Here is a 20,738-nt window from a genome sequence, read left to right on the forward strand (position 1 = left end):
AGTGTTAGGTCAGAGGTTGGACTCAGTGATCTTGGAGGTCTCTTCCAACCTGGATGATTCAGTGATTCTGTGATTCCGTGAAATGTGTGACTTCTTTTCACACATACACTAGATGGGTAAGTTTGTTTAATTTCTTCAATTAGATCACCGAAAAGTACACAATTCCCCCTCCCCCTTGACACATACACACGTGCACACACAGCTCTGAACCTTTGCTAGCTTCTTGAAATTCACATGTAAATTATTAATCACTATCACTAATACATTTTTAATTCTTACCCTTCGAAGGTGGCTGTGAACATTTTTACTTTGAATAATGGGCTTCCTACACCGAAGGTGCTCAGAGGCTGGAAGGATGTAGGACGATGACAGCTGTACCTGGATCAGGGACCTGACTCACTCCTGAGCCCTTGTTCTGCAGCACTCACAAAGAAGTTCATTTGCTTTAAAAAAATGGTGCTACTGAAACCAGGGTCTGCATAAAAAATAAAATCATACGCCAACTTTTAATCTAAGGGCAAATCATAGCTTTTTGTCACTTTAAGCAGGACACTAAGCTGTATCAAAACTTGTGCAGACTGTAGGCCGGAATCACAGCTATAATTGCAGGTAGCTTATGTTCAATTTCTGCCTCAGATTAGAAAATTCAAAATGTGATGAAGCAGACAGAAACAGTAAGTCAATTAAGATGCACACACGTTTCCTAGAGAAGCTGTTCTGAAAAGAGGTGTAGAACGAAACTGCATGGGGCATATATGTATATACAGAATATGTATATATCTATATAATGGTTAACAGGTTAATATCATCTACTATTTCTGTATAACTATGGTAATGTATAAATATTTATTATATATACACACAAAGTATATCTATTTGTACTGCATGTGGCATTGTACTGTATAGTGAGTTGTATGTACTATGCACAGCAAATACTATACATGATTTATTACATACATCACTGTAAAATTTATTGTCTGTAATATGTATTGTATACATTTATAAATGAAGAAATTCTATAATGACATTCATTGAAGTTAAGGCACATCAGTGATGGAAACAGAACTATGCAATGAAAAAACAGTATCATTTATATCTTCATGCATCTATTGTTTCAGCTCCCCTTTTGAACTTTTGACATTCTGTATAACAGTATGTGAATTGTGAATATTTCACTGTAAAAGACAATTTACCCATGTTCTTCTGCATTTTACATGAACCATCTGAGATCCTCTACGGCCTATGATATTCTTCAGGGCACACAAAGTGTTTCAATATTGAAGACAGCTTACCACTGCTATAATGCCAAGCATAAAGTTTTGATTTCAGCAACAGCAGCTTGAAAGACCCTAATTTAAACAACTGCAGTCCTGTAATTGTGGGCCTGCCTGGAAGTGACCATCAGTTTGATCACGGGCATTTGTACCAAAGTCCCCTTTGCTCGTAGACCCAAGAGTCACTGCTTGGTGTTCACTCTCCCCTCCGCTTGGTGTAGTGGGCCTCTCTCAATTGCTTTTTGGTCTTCCAAAGCCTGCAGTGCAACCCGATGCCGGGACAGACACTGTGACTGGGGATTCTGGGCACAGGCTCCCTTCCCACAGTTGCACAAGAGATGACTGACACCGCTACCTACATCAAAGCAACTGTGACTTTCACAAGCTGCCCTGGCAGTCACCGTGGATGTTTGCCTCTAAAAACGTCCATGGACTCAGGAAAGTAGCTCAGGTACTACTCAGCTTATGCGATGCCACAAAAATGGCTTGTAATTTTTTGGTCTGTTTTTTGGTCAACACAGCAACAGAAGTGTGTGCTGTGTCGCCCAGAGAACTACTTACTGCTCCTTATATGACTACCGTGCCAAGATCTGCCCGGAGACTGGAGTGTACTGGCTGCTTTACAAGCACATGACAAATTACTCTCTCCTTCTGAATCTAAAGAACTGGCAGTGGAAGCTGATGATGCATTATAACAATAATATCTTAGAGAAAGAAGGAAATGATAAAATATTACATTACTGAGCTTTTTGAGTCTGTCTTCTGGTTTAATGTTTGGTTAAAATAGAAAAATTCCTCACATTTCTCACATAAAAGCAAATAAAGCAAATAAGCAATGGACCCAAAGAAACCTGATTTTTATGAACTTGTGTGCTTCAAGATGGCAGTCCTCTGTGCTTGGATTCTTTGACATGTAATAGGCATCGCCGTTCATGCTGCAGCCTTTTCTGGGGTGCCATGCTCCTTTGCAGATTATTTTCCAAACTTCTGATGCTGATGCTATCAGCTGATGCTGACGCTATGGCTGATGCTATCAAAGAGATGCAAATGTTATTACCGGAAAATACACAAGCCTATCAAGTCCTTGCCCTGTTCAACAGCTGTTCAGCAAACTGGAATATTCCCAACCCCAGTTCTCTCTCTTCCTTCCTAGATGTAGCCTCAGTTCCTGGTAAGCCTGTAAAGATCCTATTCATGAAGCTCACACCAAACAATGCACATGCAATAAAGTTATATATATATATATAAATGAATCCTGATAACCATATTTACTTTTGCAACACCACATCAACAATTGTAATTACTCTCTATACTTCGTAGACTACTTTAAACGTTCCGCATAACGTGCAACCCCTACCTGTGTGAGTAGGCATTATGGTAAAGGTTCTAATTATGTAATTATGTCGTTATGTTCTGCAGATTTCCCCATAAGACTTTTAGCCTCAAGGATAGGATTTTCAGAGAATTTAGTGGCCACTCTCATTAATATGTTCATGACATACACAAAAAAGTTCTTGTAACTTTTTTGGGGGGGGAAGAGAAGAGAAGATTGACTTTTGGGGGGGGAGGAAGAAGAGAAAAGGGGATTGAAGGGAGAGATGACAAAGATTTTCATCAAGAACTCATTGTTGACTGGCCTGTTTGAGAAGATGAAGGTCTCATATTTTGGACAAAAAGCTCGCTGAGATTTATTTCTTTTTTTAACATACAAACTGAGTGCTCCTTTCTGCAACCTCCGCGTGGAACAGCAAGCGATCTCAAACAGCCCCGTAACGCAAACTCCTCGACACCCCGCGCCCCGGAGGGGCGGAGGACGGGGTGGTGCCGGCCGCGGGGGGGCCGGACCCGGCTCGCCGTGCCAGGAGCGAGGTGCACGGCGCGGTACGCGGCCGCCACCCGCGGCGAGGTCGGAGGGGGCGACTCCGCGAGCCGGCGTGGGCAGGTGGCGGCGGCGGGTGTGGGTGATGCTGTCGGGCGGGGGCCGGGCGCTGGCTCGGTGTCGCCGGGCTGGGCGCCGCGCCCCCGCCGGCCCCGCGGAGCCGGGTTGGGCAGCCCGGGAGGCGTCTCCTCGGTAGCCCCCGCCCCGCCGCGCCGGTGCCGAAGCGCCTCGGCCGCTCCCCCGCGGCACCCCCGGGACAGCGGCGCCCCGTCGGCCCCGCAGCAGCAGCAGCAGCACCCGGGCCTCCCTCCCCGCGGCTGTGCTGCCGAGGACGCCTCATGGGGGAATAAATAAATTAATAGCCCCGCTCACCCCCCACCCCCCCGCGGCAGCGCGAAAGGGAGCCGGCGGCGGCGGGATTAGATCCAGCCCGAGCTAGAGAGCAGGTAACGTAACCTACCCGCCAGGAGGGAGGAGGAGCAGCGAGGCCGCTGAGGTCGCCCCCGCCGGGGAGGGCTGCGGGGGACGGAGACGGGGCTGCCGCAGCCGGGGGGCGCCGGCGTTGTCGTTCTCGTCCCCCCTCCAGCCCCCCGGTTCCCCGCGGGCGGGCGGCTGCCCCGCCGCAGTGTCAGTCACACACACGCCCACGAGCCGCCGCCCACGCGGGGACGGACGGACGGACAGACAGATAGAAGGATGGACGGATGCGCTGCCTCCCCCCCCACCCCCCCCACCCCGCGGTACCGAAGCATCTGCTACCAGAGAGACGCCCCTGCGGGCTCCGGGCTCTGACAGCGGTGCTGAGGCCGCGGCTGCGGGGGTGGGGAGCGTGGCCCCCTCCCTCCCCGGCTCCGCCAGGCGCGGGGGCAGCGCGGGGGGGGGAGTGCCGGCGGCGGGGCTGCCCCGTGTGGCGTCATCAGCGCCGCGAGTGAGGGGCCGTGACGTCACAGCGCGGCGGTCGGGGTGACCTTGGGCAGGGGGATCCGGGCGGACCCCGGTGGCGGCCCCCGGTGGCCCCGGGCCGGGCAGCTCCGGGCCGCGCAGCGCTGGTGGTGACATCCCCAAAGGCTGCTGGGTCTGGCTGGGGGCCGTGCGGCGAGCTGCCTGCGGGGCTGGTGCTGGAGCAGGGAGAGTGCCCTTTCTTCATCGTTATTTCTATACGGCCTCTGTAGCACAGAGGGGACTCTGGCCAGGGGCAGTCGTAGGCTTGTCCCGAGAGAAAAGCATTTTTCCATGCCCACAGTGATTTCTGTGCCCTGGCTTTGTGGTTGCTGAAGTGTTCCCAACAAGACACTAGAAACAATCATGCAACAGCCCAAGAAGCTATGCTGTTCGCACTTTGAAGACCAAAGTGTCCCCCAGTGCTCCTGGGAGGGCAGGTTGCCACTCAGTCCTGCAGGCCCGCAGCATTCATGCAGATTCCCCACTGCTTCTCAAGTCAGAGGTGCACAAGAAAATAAACCAAAGTAAAATAATATTTAGAGAGAGCAGTTTTTTTTTCAGGCACCAGCCTGAGCTTTCAGCAAAGAAGAAATGTTATTGAAATTATTCTTGCTTTTCCCAAAACAGCCTTGAATAATCTGAGGGATGCCGATGCCTCATGGAAGCGTCCATTCCTGTTTCGTTGGTGTCTATAATAATCATTCATGTTTCCATAGTGACATCCACCTGTGGGCCTCAAGTTACTTATCAAATAGTAATGAAAGAGGTGCTTGCAGCTTCCATTGCACGAATGGGGCCATAAACTTAACTGCACACCAGTCGAGCCAACAAAATATTGCCTCAGCTCTGTCCAGATGAATCATGATAAGAAAGTTAGTCTTCAAGACAGGGGGAGGTAGACTGATATCTAAAGGAAACAGAAAACTGACAAGTAGTTTGGTAAAGCTTGCAAATGCTTTTATGTATACATTTTAAATCTGGGAATAAAGTATAAATGATTCCCTTCTTATTTTTAAAGACAGCGCTCTCCTCTCTCCTTCCATGATTGCCTACTATGAATATTTTTCCTTTTCTTGTGGTGGCACTGAGTGATTTTGGTTGATGAATTCAGCATTATTTTTGAATGTGATAGAAATGTGGGTCTTAATGGATTGCAGAAAACTAAATTCCTACATTTTGTGGATAGGAAGACTCTGGATTGCATACTGATACAACTGATCTGAAGAGGTATTGTACATGCAAAGTGATAAAGGAACAGTAGATAGAAACTTTTTGGGGAGATTTTTTTTTTTAAATATCCTCTTCAGTATTCCTTTTTTCTTAAGTACATTATCTTGTCTTCTTTTCATGACAAGCAGGTGGTTTTACTTCCAGTAACTCTGATTATTATTGGGCCCTTTCCAGTTTAAGGAAAAATATTACAGCTCACCTGATTTTTTTCCTATTGCAACATCAGGGGATACTTATGAAGAGTTGCATTTTTCTTGAGTAAATTCCCACTTTAGCAAATAGTGTCTGTATACAATTCTGAATTATCTCTATCCCTTAAACTCTTTGCTAGAGTTAATGCTGTTCATTTTATTATTTGAAGATCAAGAAAAAGAAGAATAGTATTTGGTTATGCTAATTATCTGTGATGTTAAATGAATTTCATGTTTCAAAAAAAAAGGGTTAGGTCATTGCCATTAATCACTGATAGAGAATGTTACTAGTTTCTGTTCCTGATCATGTAATACATATGTGGCCTAAAGTTTGCACAACACCAAGGAGTAGGTTACATAGGAAAATAGGACCTCACTGACCAACTGTTTTATGTATCAAGTGAATGTGAGAAACAGGCTGCGTTCCACATATGCATCCCAGTCCAAACCTGCATTCCTTGGCTTGTATGTATTTGCAAGCCATAGTGCCAACTTTCATAATTTTATTGCGAACCTTGGAACAGTCAAACAAAAGTAATGGGGTTATAGGAGTAAGGGGATAATATCCATGACTTCAGGAGTACAGGCTGTTGAACTTACTGACTGGGGAACACCGCTTAACTTTACAATCTAGTGTGTGCTTCCAACATTTCTTATATCTGTTGTTCTTAAAGTTATAAAATTAAGTGATCAAAACAGCCTTAAGCTTTTATTGAAGAACAAAATTTTAGCTCACCAGATCATGGTGGCTGACAAACGCTTTCTCTCTCTCATTTATGTCTGGAGGGAGGTGATTCATCATCTCCTTCTTTTGTTGATTATATTTTTGATTTTAGTTTATACAGTAGTGCTAAATAGTTCCATTATTTGTTATCATCAAGGTCAAGTCACCAGTTACTTCCTAATATTTTTTTATTTTCAGGAGATGGAGCTTTCCTGTCTTGTGACAGTTGTAGTAACATGTAATCAGGCAAGTGCATGAAGAGTGTTTGCTGGGGGCGAAAAAAAAAAAAAAAAGAAAAAAAAATGAATAACCATTTCCCAAAGGTTATTGACATAACTATGGCAATTAAAAAAGTTCCCCCAAAAGAAAGCGGAAAACTGTTGGAAAAGAATGGGACCTTAGCTTGACACTTCATGGTATACTCTTCCCCTTAGTGGCTGTAAGACAGAAGATCTTAAGAAATGGAATTGATCTTAATTCATGAAATCAGGAAGCACTAGAGAATAAACTTAAGCCTGAAATTATTATTAATATATATATATATATTTAAGTTTAGCTGCTGATGTGTTTTGTTTTAACTTGGCGTCATGGTTATTCAATGTGAAGTACTGAATGCATTTCAGTCCTACCTAACAAGAAAGTGGTGTTCTGAATAATGGTGGAAAACATACAGAATTGGCGAATAACTTTATACAGCAGGAAACTTGTACTGCAAGCCAACTATTGACAAACTGTAGAAAGCCCAAACATTGCATGAACAGGAATATTTCAGAGTAGGTGGATGTGACATTCCGTTCATATGGTTACCATGAAAGATAATGACAGTGTGTGATTTTAACAGTTAAAGTATAAACCTCTGCAGACTAGAGTTGCCCAAACACATGCAGGGTTATTTAAATGGTGCTTGCTTTCCTTCATTCTGAACACCCCTCAAAAGAACACTTCCCAGTTGTTTTGACAGGAAGATCAGTAGTTATTTCACTTTTAGCTCTCTTTCAGGTTTTCTTACGGAGGACTCAGCTGTAGGTGATGATCAAGGTGATGATCAATGTGGGAACATTCAGAAAGCACATGCTATGCAGAAGACAGCTCAGAACATCTCCTGTATTCATGGTTTCTCTTATCTTTCTCTATATTTTTAAGGTGTTCTGATCCTTTAGAATAGCTTCCCGCACCTGCTAGCAGACTCCTGCTGTTCCTTCAGGCATGTGCATGTCCCTCCCATCCTATGGCCTCAGTGGTAGCAGACCATTGGCAGCATTCCCGGTTTTGGCACACAGGGATAACAAGTATAACACAGAGTTGTAATTGTGTTCAAAGTGTATTCAGCATCAAAGAACTTTTACCATTTGCTGTCACTATGATGGTGATAATGATAGTACGATGATGTATGTTGCCTCATGCATGTGGTCCATGCAACAGAAATTGCTAAAATGAGTCACAAAACAGCACTACATAATCCCTAAGCATAGAAGTGATTTTATTTTCAAATAAATATATTTTTAATTTATATTTTCACATTCGTGCTTAACAACATACTTCCAAGTGTAAGAAGCTACCAATCATTTAGATATTCTTGAAGTCTATGGAACAAGAAAAAAGGAGAAAATAAAGGATGAAATCTCAAATTGTTTCAACATCATACTGTCAACTTTCAGGCTTATGCTTCTCAGTGCTTGTTTTCCAAATTAAAAAAATATTGAAAACAAATGTGTACGTTACAGTACTAGAAGAAACAAGCCAAAAAGAATTTACCATTGCTTTGAAAAAAGCACACATGCAACATGCATATTTTATTTTTTTAAACAAAATTGGTTTCTCTTATATCTTATTTGGTTAGTATTGCAGATAGAAAAATTGTATTAGAACTTTTTTAACACTAGAAATGAAGTATCTTGTGGCCTTTTTTTCTATTCTCTGGGATAATTATATAAATATTTGGCAGTGAGGGTTAGAATTTTTGAAGTGACATAGGGCTATGTTAGAACTACCAGTTCTAACAACATGGCTTCTTAGACACTGCTGCTTTTCTCTGCTGACCACATTGGGAGACAGAAATTGAAAGCCTTAACATGAAGGACATTTAATGTTTTGCAACACTATTGAATTAAAATGCCATAGGAGTTGCAGTTACTAAATTGGGCTCCTATAGTTTGCATTCTTAATGTGGCCCTCAGGACAAATTTCAAACAGAAGGGAAAAAAAACAACTTGATGCAGATAAGCTCCCCATGGGAATGTAGGTGTCTGATTTCTTAACAATTGGAATTGTACGTGCTAAATTCTTTGATGATTCTCCTATTGGTGTGTAAGTTCTCCACTGAATGGGTCTCTTCTAGAGGTTGACTGCTTTTGCATGCTATGCCAGGGCTGGATTTGGGTCTGAAACTTGATGCTGGACCCTGTGTTTTCAGCATCTAACAATGCCTCCTGCTGATGTTAGAAATGGAGACCAAGGAGACATAAACCTCAGCCTAGAACTGACGACTGATTTAAAGGTCAGAAAAAAATATGCCTGAGACAGAGACTCAAGCTGGCTGAACAAGGAGATTGCATCTGAGAGCAGGTGGAGAGAACAGAATGGACTGTAGGGGGAAGTTGGTGCTGGAGTCTGAAGAAGGCAATGAGCCTATCAACCCATTACCAAACACTTTTAAAGATTTACATCTTTGTAGTAATTTGTACATACTATTAAACTAAGGCCTTCCTTTCTGCGCTGAGGAATTCATGAGATCTCTGCTCATTGTATCACACAGAGGTCCTAACTGGCTGTCTTCCATTAGGCATCCTCTTTCTCTTCCTCTCATCAGCACTATAAAAGGGGACTCAGTAGCCCATGATTAGAAGTCACAACACCAGGTTTTAGCAAGGAGTGATAAAAGCTTGTATATTTTGCGACCTCTGGGTTGTATATTTCAGGAAAATGCATAGAAAAGAATGTGCCATAATAGCCTGTATGTATAAAGCATGAAGTATGCATTGTATTGGTGAAGAATAATGGGAAAAGAGATCCTTTTCTCTTGTTCTTGTGCAGATATAATTATGTTGGCTAGAGGCGTACGGGCTTTTGTTCTCATGTTTTTCTGATATAGTTATCCAGAAAGAGATGTTTTGATATGGTTATGCTGGATATGAGAGTATTATTTCAATTTAGCTTATTTTCTCATTCATACACAATACTACATCATTATGAGTGCCATACATGGCCTGTTTCGCTTTTAGCTATATTAGAATAGCGGAAGAGGTTTATAAGCAAAGCTGATGAATGTAAGGGCCAAACTGACATGAGGCTGAAAAATCAAGGAAGGGCATTTAAAATTGACACCTAAACACACTGGTATTATCTGTCAATTATGTTTAGAGATGCACTCAAACAATTCAACAGTACTGCTAAATTGGCAATTCCTCTGTTTCTGTGATTCCGGTTCTGAATCTTGATCTGCATTCCTTGGTGCTATTGCACTGTGTTACTCTTGGTTTGCACACAGTGAGGGTTAAGAGACTCTTCTGATTTCTTCTGAAGACTCAGCCTTGTGGATCACTTGCTTTGACTTGCCTTATTTTTTTAAATAAAAAATATTTCTTGTAATTATTACCAGAATCATAGAATCATAGAATTGGAAGGGACCTTAAAAAACATCTAATTCCAGCCCTCCTCCCATAGGCAGAGACACCTCCCACCAGACCAGGTTGCTGAAAGCCCCATACAATCTGACCTTCAGCAGTTCCAGGAATGGGGCATCCACAACTTGTCTGAGCAACCTGTTCCAGTGCCTCACCACCCCCTTGAGTGAAAAATTTCTTCCTAAAATCTAATCTAAATCTACCCTCATTTAGTTTAAAGCCATTACTCCTTATTCTAGCACTATACTCCCTGGCAAAGAGTAACTCCCCAGTTTTCTTGTAGGCTCCCTTTAGGTATTGAAAGGCTGCTATAAGGTCTCCCCGGAGCCTTCTCTTCTCCAGACTGAACAACCCCAGCTCCCTCAGCCTGTCTTCATAGGAGAGGTGCTCCAGCCCCTTGACCAGCTTCGTGGCCCTCCTCTGAACTTGTTCTAATATTTCCATGTCCTTCATGCGCTGGGGGCCCCAGAGCTGAACACAGCACCCCAGGTGGGGTCTCACAAGAGCAGAGCAGAGGGGGAGAATCACCTCCCTCGACCTGCTGGCCACACTTCTTTTGATGCAGCCCAGGATACAGTTGGCTTTCTGGGCTGCAAACACACATTGCTGGCTTGTGTTGAGTTTCTCATCAACCCACACCCCCAGGTCCTTCTCCTCAGGGCTTCTCTCAGTCCATTCTCCGCCCAGCATGTATTCGTGCTTGGGATTGCCCCAGCCCATGTGCAGGACTTGCACTTGTTCAACTTCCTGAGGTTTGCACAGGCCCACTACTGAAGCCTGTCCGGGTCCCTCTAGATGGCATCCCTTCCATCCAGTGTGTTGACCACACCACACAGCTTGGTGTCATCAGCAAACCCAACCCCGCTGTCCCTGTCACTGACAAAGAAGTTAAACAATGCTGGTCCCAATGCTGAACCCTAGGAATGCTGCTTGTTACTGATCTCCACCTCCACATTGAGTGGTTGACTGCAACTTTTTGAGTGCAACCATCCAGCTAATTCCTTACCCACCGAGTGGTCCATCTGTCAAATCCATGTCTCCAGTTTAGAGACATGGATATCATGGGGGACAGTGTTAAATGCTTTGCACAAGTCCAGGTAGATGATGTCAGTTGCTCTTCCCCTATCCATCAATGTTGTAAATCTGTCGTAGAAGGCCACCAGATTTGTCAGGCATGACTAAAGGTATTGACTGACCTTGGTGAAGCCATGTTGGCTGTCACCAGTCACCTCCTTGTTTTCTGTGTGCCTTAGCATAGTTTCCAGGAGGATCTGCTCCATGATCTTGCCAGGCACAGAGGTGAGACTGACTGGCCTGTAATTCCCTGGGCCTTAATTTTTTCCTTTTTTAAAAATGAGAGTTATGTTTCCCCTCTTCAGTCAGTAGGAACTTCACTGGACTGCCATAACTTCTCAAATATGATTGACAGTGGCTTAGCAATGACATTCCCCAGTTCCCTCAGGACCCTTGGATGTATCTCTTGGATGTATCCCATGGTGGTTACATCCACCTGTGGAAGTATCCCATGGACTTGTGCATCTTTAGGTTCCTTAGCTGGTCTCGAACCTGATCTCCTACAGTGGGCCTGTAGTGTCCCTCCTATCATTCTTTCAGTCCTTGCCTTTGCCTTCTTGGGCCCAGACTGTGTGGCTTGAGCTCTTGCCAGTGAAGACTGATGCAAAAAAATCATTGAGTACCTCAGTCTTCTCCGTATCCCGGGTGACCAGGTCTCCTGTTTCCTTCCAAAGAGGGTCCACAATTTCCTAAGTCTTTCTTTTATCACTGATGTATCTACAAAAGCCTTTCTTGTAGCCCTTGATGTCCCTGCCCAAATTTAATTCTAATAGAGCGTTGGCTTTTCTGACTTGTTCCCTGGATGCTTGGACAATGTCTCTGTATCCCTCCCAGGCTATCTGTCCACCCTGCTTCCACCATCTGTAGGCCTCCTTTTTCTGTTTGAGTTTGGCCACAAGCTCCTTGTTCATCCTTGGAGGCCTCGTGGCATTTTTGCCTGACTTCCTCTTGGTTGGAATGCATCACTCCTGAGCTTAGTGGAGGTGATCCTTGAACATTAACTATCTTTCTTGGGCCACTCTTCTATCCAGGGCTTCATCCCATGATACTCTACTAAGTGGATCCCTGAGGAGGGCGAAGTCTGCTCTCCCAAAGTCCAGGGTAGTGAGCTTGCTGTACTCCCTCCTCCCTGCCCTCTGGATCCCAAACTGCACCATTTCATAATCACTACAGCCAAGGCTGCCCTCAAGTTTCACATTACCCAATAGCCTCTCCTTCTTGATGAGGATGAGATTCAGCATAGCACCTCTCCTTGTTCGCTCCTGTATCACTTGGAGAAGGAGAAATTATTTCTCTGTTTCCAGACAAATACTTTCATATATCCATCTTCTTTGTCCTTTGATGTGTCCTGTGTCTTTCTTTGTCCTCTTTCTTTCTGTAAGAGCATTTTCCTTCTCCCCCTTTATAATAATATATATTATATATTATATATGATAATAATACCTCAAGGTAAAAGGTGAAGTTACTATTCTACTCTGCTCATCTTACAAGCATACTGTGTTTAAAACTGGAAACTGTCACAAACATGCTCACTTGCAAGACAGCTTTTATATGGCATAGTTGATGCTCTTCCATAGTAACAAGTATTTATGTATTTTTTCATGCTATCTTTAGACTTACAAGTGTTTACATTCTTTACCATTTATTTTTTTTTAATTCTGCCTGTCATATTCTGCCTCCTTATGGTGAGGATAAAGAAAAATATGTAGCCTGAGAAGGATGACAAGTGTAAGAGGTGAAAATAGAGTAGAAGGGCAAGAGATGTTAACCTGAGGAAATATTACTTTGAGGAATTTCACAGAGGCAAAAACCTTCAAGGTAGGAGAAGTAGAATAAGGGATCATATTTTCTGAGTTGTATTTATTTGCCTTCAGGTATTTATTTATGTATTTATTTACTGGGAAAGGAGTAGAAAGAATGTTGGCTTTTTCTTTTATTACATCTGTGTGGTAATTGTAGGCCACAGCTAGCAAGGTTTTTGGTTTTGATGAACTGTTATGTTATCTGTTCACAGTGGGCACACAGTCTTGGCTGTGCTGTCTTGTATACCAGTATATCTGTCAAACAGGATGCTAATAAAAGATTGAATACCAAATACAATATGAGAAGGGTTAACAATCAAACAATACAATTCACAAGCAGTAATACTAAAATATTGAAAATAAAAAGTGTTGAGTTTTATGGTCGTTGTTTAGCCTAGTGGTTGAGAATATCTTGGATTCCAGAAGTACTTTGCAAAAATATACATTCAAAAATATTACACTTAACACTGTAAAAATGATTAAAGATTAAATCTTTAAGATTTCCTTGAGTAATAATAGCTGGTGACCTCGGGAGTGGGAGATGTGGACTCTGCAGTATGGATTTGTTCAGGTGCTTTAGTGGTGGGTGGGTGAAACAGGCATTATTCTCTACTTACTGCTTGTATGGCCCTGTGAAGCCAGGTAACTGCATGCAGCCTGTGAACTCATTCTACAGTGCGTGTTTTCTAGGTTCTTCTACACATGCACAGGTGCATGTGTAGAACAGTACCATGAAAAAAGTGCTCTGACGTGAAATGAAGAAATGTCATGGGTACATTGCCATGTCCTATCCTGCCCAAATGCATAAGGGAGTGTTGATCCAGTTGAAGGTTTCCAACTCAGAATTATTTTTGTGATTAAAAAATGAAGAAATTACTTCCAATATTCTGTTTAATAATAAAGCTGATTGTTTTATGCAATCTGAAAAATACAGTTATATTGTATTTATAATGTAATTGGATATAAAAAACCTGTCATTTTCATGATTAAAATAAGTTCTGACTCTGACAGCATTAACAGCTGTGAATGAAACTAGACATTCTTGCTTAACTAGGTAATCAGCTTGCATTTCTGGATGTATTTAAGTATTGCTTAAAAGTTGTATATCTAAAGTAATGATTTAAGTCCTGTTGGTCTCACTCATGAATGGATATACAGGGCCATTTTTTTCTTTTTCTTTTCCTTGTACCTATTTCCTGAAAAATTAGCAGAAGTATTGTAGTTGACACATACAAGCTTATTTTAAAATTATTATACTAAAATTGCTAGTCTAATAGAATAGGGTTCTTTCGGAATATTGAATGATACTTTTTACTGAGGACAGAGAATATGTTTTTGACCCTAATAAGGTAGTTACACTTTTTTTTCCATTTACCAGCTTTATCCCAGTTGTATAAATACTTTTTTTTTTTTTAATGCAGAAAAATAGTCTCATCAAACCTAAATTAGGCACCTAAATTTGGTTCTTTAATTTCAGTGTTATTAGGTCCTGGATAAGGAGGTTGTTATCTCTTAATAACTGGAGCTTAAATCCTACTTTCAAGCCAATCCTCTCATCTAACTAACACTCTTACAGAATGAAATCAGAAGTTACAACCGTAGTCTGAACAGCCTAGTTTAAAAGTACATTGAAAAGCAGATACAGTTCCATAAGCAGAGGATGTTTGGAACATTTCTATGACCAGGTTCATAGGAGGACTAATAGATACTGATAGATAGAAAAGGAAGAATATTTCTTTCAAGGAGAACAATGTGAAAGAAGGCATGGGGGTGAAGGAGGGGAACTTGCTCTGCATGTTGTCAGTACCGGAGAGTAAGGAGATGTAGATTCTAGACCTAGTAAGAACACGAAAGTATTGAATACTTGGAGAAGATGTTTCACTGCCATTACTTTGTCTTACCCCATGAACTGTCAGAACTGAATTGATGACCCTTTAGACATGACTTAATAGTAAATTTAGCCCTCTAAAGAATGAAGGACTCTAGTAATGAAGGAAGTTTTTATTGATCCAACCAAAGCAGAGCAGGTTCTGTTTTCTGGTGCCAGGTGGCTAACACTTACTTCATGGCTATTCTCACTGCTCTGAGGTTGAACTATTTGGTCAGTCCCTGCTAAGTTCATTAATTTTGTGTGTTCTTTTTTGTTACCCCAATCAGGAAGGGAAAGGTTTGCATTTGTGTTCCTAAAAGACTAGACCTGAGTTATTTATCCAAACCCCACACAGTGTGGAACCTTTTGTATTTGGTTGAACTCATGCTCCCATGGTCAGTTTCATCTGTCCCACTGACCTTGCCTGAGGGAATCCGTGTTTATTTCTTCACTTGGTAGACAAGTTTACCTGGGGCCTGCTGGGGAGATATGGGCTGCCTACTTTCTGCTGCAAAAGGGAACCAAGAGAAACTATTGTTTGTCCAAAAGAGAGAAGAGCTTATGTAAGACTTTTTTTTTTTTTCTTTTTTTTTTTTCTTCCCTTCAGAGAATTGGCAGTTTCTTGTCTGGATATTGTTGCAGTGATTCTTCAAGCAGGAATAGGAATGCTGGTGACAGCAGTGAGAAGATGCAAGGTTTTGAAAGTAGAGAAAGGAAGGAAAGGTATATGATGTATTACATCAGGCTGCTGGGATTTCATTCTCAGGCAGTCCAGCAATGCATCTACTCATTTGCTGCCCTGCTCTAAAGGGAAGGCATTGTAGCCCAAGATACCTAAAAAAGCTGTGTGCCTCAAAGGGAAAGGACATCCTGTACTGTCAGAGAACTGGCTTTAATTTAAATCCTAAAATGCAGCAGAATAAATATTAGATCAGATTGAGCAGTTCTTTTGTGGATCATAGGTTGACTTTTGAGAGGCTGTTTTTGCTAAGTTTACCATCTTTAAAAAGTACATACATGCACAAAATAGCTGCTGTAGAGCTATAACAAAGTTGTACAATCTGAATCTTTTGTCTGTGGTTGTTAAAGCTGTTATATTTCTCTCAAATACTCAGGGTGGCTTGAAAGAAGCTGATTAGTTCAGAGAGAAAGAAAAAAGAAAAGTGAGCTGTGAGGGAAAGGTGCTGCTGTGGCAGTATTCAGGCCAGCTGGGAGTTGCATAAAATTTGTATCTCTCTTGAGGAATCTCTGTTGGCAGGACTTGTGTGGATTTCTGCCCATAAAAATAAACCTGCTTTACCCTGGTAGATACTACAGCCAAGAGTTTATCCCTCAGGGCTGAGGGCTTCTGCCAGCACAGCTGCCCCTCTAGGCAAAGTAGAAATAAATTATACTTTAATCAGTAAGCGGTATACCTCCTTCTTTTCTTTAAATAAAATTACTTCATCAATTGCCGAATACTTTTGTCACTATGCTTATGTGAAGTAATACATACCCAAGTACAACTATCACGTTGCCACTATAATGTACACCTACACTTACTGCTTACTCGTTTTTCATCATTTGGATGAAAACTGAGTGAACCTCCAACAAATATAACACATATTTAAAGATTTATGTATGTAAATTGTAAACCTAAAAACTGTAGACCATTTGTATTTTCTTACAGGCTGGACACAAGTGTTTTTCTTTAGCATAACTATGCAACTACAAATATTTGCCAAGTTAAAACCAAGAGTTACAGGAGACTTTCACAAGACTAATACCATTAAAAGTTAAGTTGCCAGAAAAGACAGTGATACCATTCTATTCAAGCTCATTTTCCTTTTCCCTTATATTTTGCATACTCTCACAGCATACTCTCCCCTCTGAAGAACACCTTTTATTTTCTATAACTCACTAATCCTCATGTACACACACTCAGTTCTACAGAACTAGGCTCAATGCATTATCTGATCTGACTACAAAAAGATATTTTTCTACTCTAAAAAAATACGCTTGCCTGCAAACGCAATAATTCATGAAAGATAAATGAAGGGATTCAATACCGGAATTTAAAGTGACCTGACTAAAACAGAAAAACTGCAAACATATTAATGATTTGTTCATCTATGTCCTTCATGATCTATTTAAAAACAAAACAAAAACCAAACAAACAAAAAAAAACCAAAAAAACATAAGAAAGTTAGTGGCTATGTTTATACTGCTTTATTTAATGCATTAGGTGATACTGAGATAAGAACAGCTGTTAGCTCTGCCCTTGTAGAGTTACAGCCATCCATAGCCTTAAAAATAATTTTGGAGGTAGTGCATTCTTTTATCTTGTGTATGATTGTGTATACATTCATAGATAATGTAAGATAGTCAGAAGACTAGGGGAAACATTAAACATCACTCTTGTGGTGAACAAGCCTGAAGTCAGTTGTGGAGTTTTTGTTCACTTGGACTTTGTATGCTGGCTTGAATGTGTGCTTGAATTACTAGAGCTGTAACAGTAAGAGGGGTGAACCCACCAGCCTTGGAGGTTGGTGGATTAGGGAGGCAGAGTGGACGGCAGGCTGGCAGCATGTGCTCCTGTGGGGCAGGCGGACGCAGTGGTGGCTGCTGTGGAGGGCTGGCAGACTGGTAGGGAGCATGTGTTTTCGCAGCAGTGGCATTGCTGTGAGTGCCAAATTAGAGCTAGTGAGAAGGAAGCTACTAATATTTCTCTTCAGCCTGAGTGTTTGCAACTTGTGCACAGAGGCATGCAGCCCTCAGTGTGCTGCAGCTTGTAACCAACCCACCAACGTGTTTGGCTCATTCTGAAGGGTGGTGTGCAAGAGGGAGAGTTAATACCACTGCCTCTTCCCCATTCCTCGCCTTGGAGGCAGATGAAAACCCTTTTTTTTTTCCACTGCCCAGGTACAGCAGCTCTGCCTGGTCCTGCTGTTGTCTCTTCATGGTTGCTTACGGTCTTCTCCATTCACTTCTTGCTATCTCTTAATGCTAACCACTGAAAACGAGTGCCTGCAGAAGAATCGAGCAAGAAGCAGCCCAAAAGGCTGTGAGTTCACACTGTGTTGGGCAACGTAACATGCAACGTAACTTTCAGATTTGCATTTTCTTCATACCTAACACACTCAAACTTGTTTTTATTAAGTACTATCATGCCTTAAGGCATGTCTTATTACTCAAGCTCTTGTATATCTGCAGTTATCTAAGTCAACAAAATAACAAAATATCAGGCCTGAATGATAACACTTTTTAAATAATTCACAGAGAATAACTTTAACTGAATATTACCTTTTTTTTTTTTTTCTTTCTGCAAATTGATATACTAGGAAATTCTTGGCCTCATTCAAAAAGTTTGCCACTTTATCTGGCAAACCGTTACTCTTTTTCTGGTCAGTAGTGAGCTCTCTCTCATGCATATCCAATATCTATATCATCAGGAACATCCTTCGCTGTTTTGTTGCCTTGAATAAAATGTATTTTGTTGCTTCTACTTCAACATTCACAAGAAATTGTATTTAGTACCACACATTTTATAGACTTTCAGAATGATACATATTCAGCTATTACAAAGTACAGTCTCACAAAATCCCAGAAAAAAATATGAGACAAAGTATTTGTACCTTATGCAAATTAATGCCTTATTAACAATTTAATCAGTGCAGTCACAAATTGGCTCTAAAATGCTGCCTCTCCAATTTTGCAGCTCTGGGCAACTATCCAGTCTTTACATAAGGTAAGCTGTCCTCTATGTTTTTCTGTAAAGCATTGAACATTTTTTTTTCAAGTTATAATTGGTGTTTGTTTGCATGGTTTATGTGATGACTTGGTTGAGTAAATTGTGAATTAATATGGCACATATGAAATTTGTCACTTTTTTTTTTTTTTTGGTCTAAAGACAGCTAGAGATTTGCTTTTGCTATGTAAGACTTGACCTGAAGATTTACTTTCAAAGAGGATAGTATTAGTTGACTATGGTATGTACATAAAGCATGAGGTAGTGTATCTTTACTTTCCCTTTCCATACATTTTCTTCTGTGTAGCCACGATAACCACAAAAACATTAGTAATGCAGCATTCCTGAGTTGCACATTTTAAAACGTAGCATTTCTGAGTTGCACATTTTATAAATGCAGCAAAAGAAAATCCTGCACAAAATATGAGTATTGCAGAACATGCTGTTCAGAGACTCATTACTCAGCCAAAATGAACTTACTTTTTTTCTGAGCAATACAGAAAAGATTGCAAAATTTCAGTTTTCAACACCATGCTGTTAAGCTGCGGATCTATTTCAAGGAAGATCACAAGAACCATTTTTAGAATCCAGAACACATACTTTTTGATTTCTTATTAGGAGGTGAATAAACAAGAAAAATCACCTCCTACTCCCCAAAACTTAAGATTTAAAAGCATTTGACTAGAATAAGCAAATGGGTTATTATTTCAGTCTCCTGCCATACCAAGAGAATGTATTATGAGCATGTAGGCCTGGTTTCATCTGGTCAAATGCAGAGTTCATCAGCATAGATAGCTATAATTGAGCTAGTTATCTAAACTCACTTTATATAATGGTGAGATATAGGCACTTTTATGCAACAAATTCTTTCATTGTAGCTTAGACATCTAAAAAGGTCAGTGAGATACATTCCAAAAGCCCATTTCTGCCCATTGACTATAAGCGGAACGCAGATACTGAGATCACATGTAAATGTCAGCACTGTCAGTGTCAATGTCTGTGATGAATCCCTTCCTTAAATCAGAAAGAGTGACACATTGTGTGTAAGCCAAAGAATACCTGGAAGTGCTTTATTACAAACCTTAATCTTTCCTAAAATACGAAAAGCTAAAATTATACAGCAGTAGAATATGCAGGAGAAATTGAGACTCTCCACCAATATCTGAGGTGTTGGAGGGAATCAGACCAAAATAAATAAATAAATAACAGAAAACACTGTGACCAAATCCCTGTTATTAGAACAAACCATTATTTAGCTTTAAGCACTATTAATACTGCTAACATATTCAAGATTCAAGAAAACCGATATCCTTAAATTGTGATTGAAGGACAAATTGTGCTGGAGTATTAAAAATATCACTTGGCTGTATGCAAATGGGATTAGTTTTTAAGTGTCTGTAAATAAGCAGGCATTGTACTGGAACAGACATTAGTGAGTTGCAAACCAGAGTGCAAGGCGAGCATCTGAAGTAAATGATCATTGTGAACCTACTTAGATTTTTACAGTTTAATCTCATGATCTGAGAATAAAATCTCAGCCTCTTTCTGGCGTCTGGACCTCTTCCAGGAGTGAGTGGTTAAATTTAATGAGTATGTGCATATGTGTGAGTGGGCAACAAGGTGGTGCAGTAAGGCAGCTACCTCAAGGCATCCATATCAGAGGTGCTCTCAAGTAGCTAGATCCATATTTAAAAATCTACTGCAATTATTATTCACAAAATACCCTGCTAGATTAGTCCTGTACATTGAGTTGAGCAGTTGCCCTACTATCTATACATTTTTATAGACAACAATCCAAGACAGTACTAACTTTATTTTAGTCAAGTTCAAGCTGGCAGTGAACTGGAGGCCAGCTGTCTGCCACCTTTGTGCCCTGTGCCAATTAGCTCTGTCACTCAGAAGCACACTTTAACGTGAGCTCTGACCTTCTACCTCATGCTTAGTTCCCTGAATTTAGAAGATTAGGATTGTTGTAGGAGCGGATTTAAGCCATTCTGCTTGCTATCTGAAGTGGGCGGACAAAAGCCGGTTCTGATCCACTACTGTGGTGCCAAGTTAATGCTGTTCTGTTCTGTGCTTGCTGGTGTTGACTGTACAGTCAGTGTCTCCAGAGGTCAGCTGCGGATTCACCTTCTAGGAACACTGAAGTGGTGCTCAGTGTTGATGCTCTTTTCTGCATCTGCTGTTGATGGTTGCAGAGATCTTGAGGTTGCAGCTGATTTATCTTCCCCGGCCCCATCTCTCCTTGGGTGGGACGGGGAGCCTGTGAAAGGAAGGGCCCCCCCGAAGGCCACAGTTGGGGGGGAACAGCTTTGCTGACACAAGTGAGATGCTGCACCCAGAACTACATGCAAGTTGTCAAAATCTTAACAGAGGGTGTCCAGCACAAACAATGGCTCGCT

The 20,738-nt window shown here is 41.6% G+C and overlaps 2 protein-coding genes across 3 annotated transcripts in view; one reads left to right on the top strand and one right to left on the bottom strand.

Moving 5' to 3' along the window:
* Positions 1-933: 933 nt before the first annotated feature.
* LOC310905678 (uncharacterized protein) lies at positions 934-18,294 on the bottom strand. Its single transcript, XM_083852344.1, has 2 exons — positions 3,614-18,294; positions 934-2,304 (listed from the first exon to the last, which is right to left on the bottom strand). Exons 1-2 carry the CDS (start codon positions 4,210-4,212, stop codon positions 2,277-2,279), a joined length of 627 nt encoding a protein of 208 aa, XP_083708470.1. The 5' UTR covers positions 4,213-18,294; the 3' UTR covers positions 934-2,276.
* The window catches only part of SLC16A7 (solute carrier family 16 member 7), an 87,599-nt gene continuing 69,777 nt past the window's right edge, over positions 2,917-20,738 (top strand). Inside the window, exons 1-2 of one of the 2 annotated variants that reach the window (XM_083852310.1) lie at positions 2,917-3,599; positions 18,307-18,336. The gene's annotated coding sequence lies outside the window, so the exon portion shown is untranslated. The remainder of the gene's footprint in view (positions 3,600-18,306; positions 18,337-20,738) is intronic. The other variant, XM_083852309.1, reaches the window with a different exon arrangement.

This window comes from Anser anser (genome assembly GCF_964211835.1).
Source record: "Anser anser genome assembly, chromosome: 1".
NCBI lineage: Eukaryota > Metazoa > Chordata > Aves > Anseriformes > Anatidae > Anser > Anser anser.

Excerpts from the sequence above, each read along its gene's own strand:
- LOC310905678 (XM_083852344.1), bottom strand. The coding sequence starts at position 4,212 with ATGTCACCACCAGCGCTGCGCGGCCCGGAGCTGCCCGGCCCGGGGCCA. Across the intron at positions 2,305-3,613 it reads CTCCTCCTCCCTCCTGGCGG|CATCAGCCATAGCGTCAGCA; the intron begins GTAGGTTACGTT and ends TCTCTTTGATAG.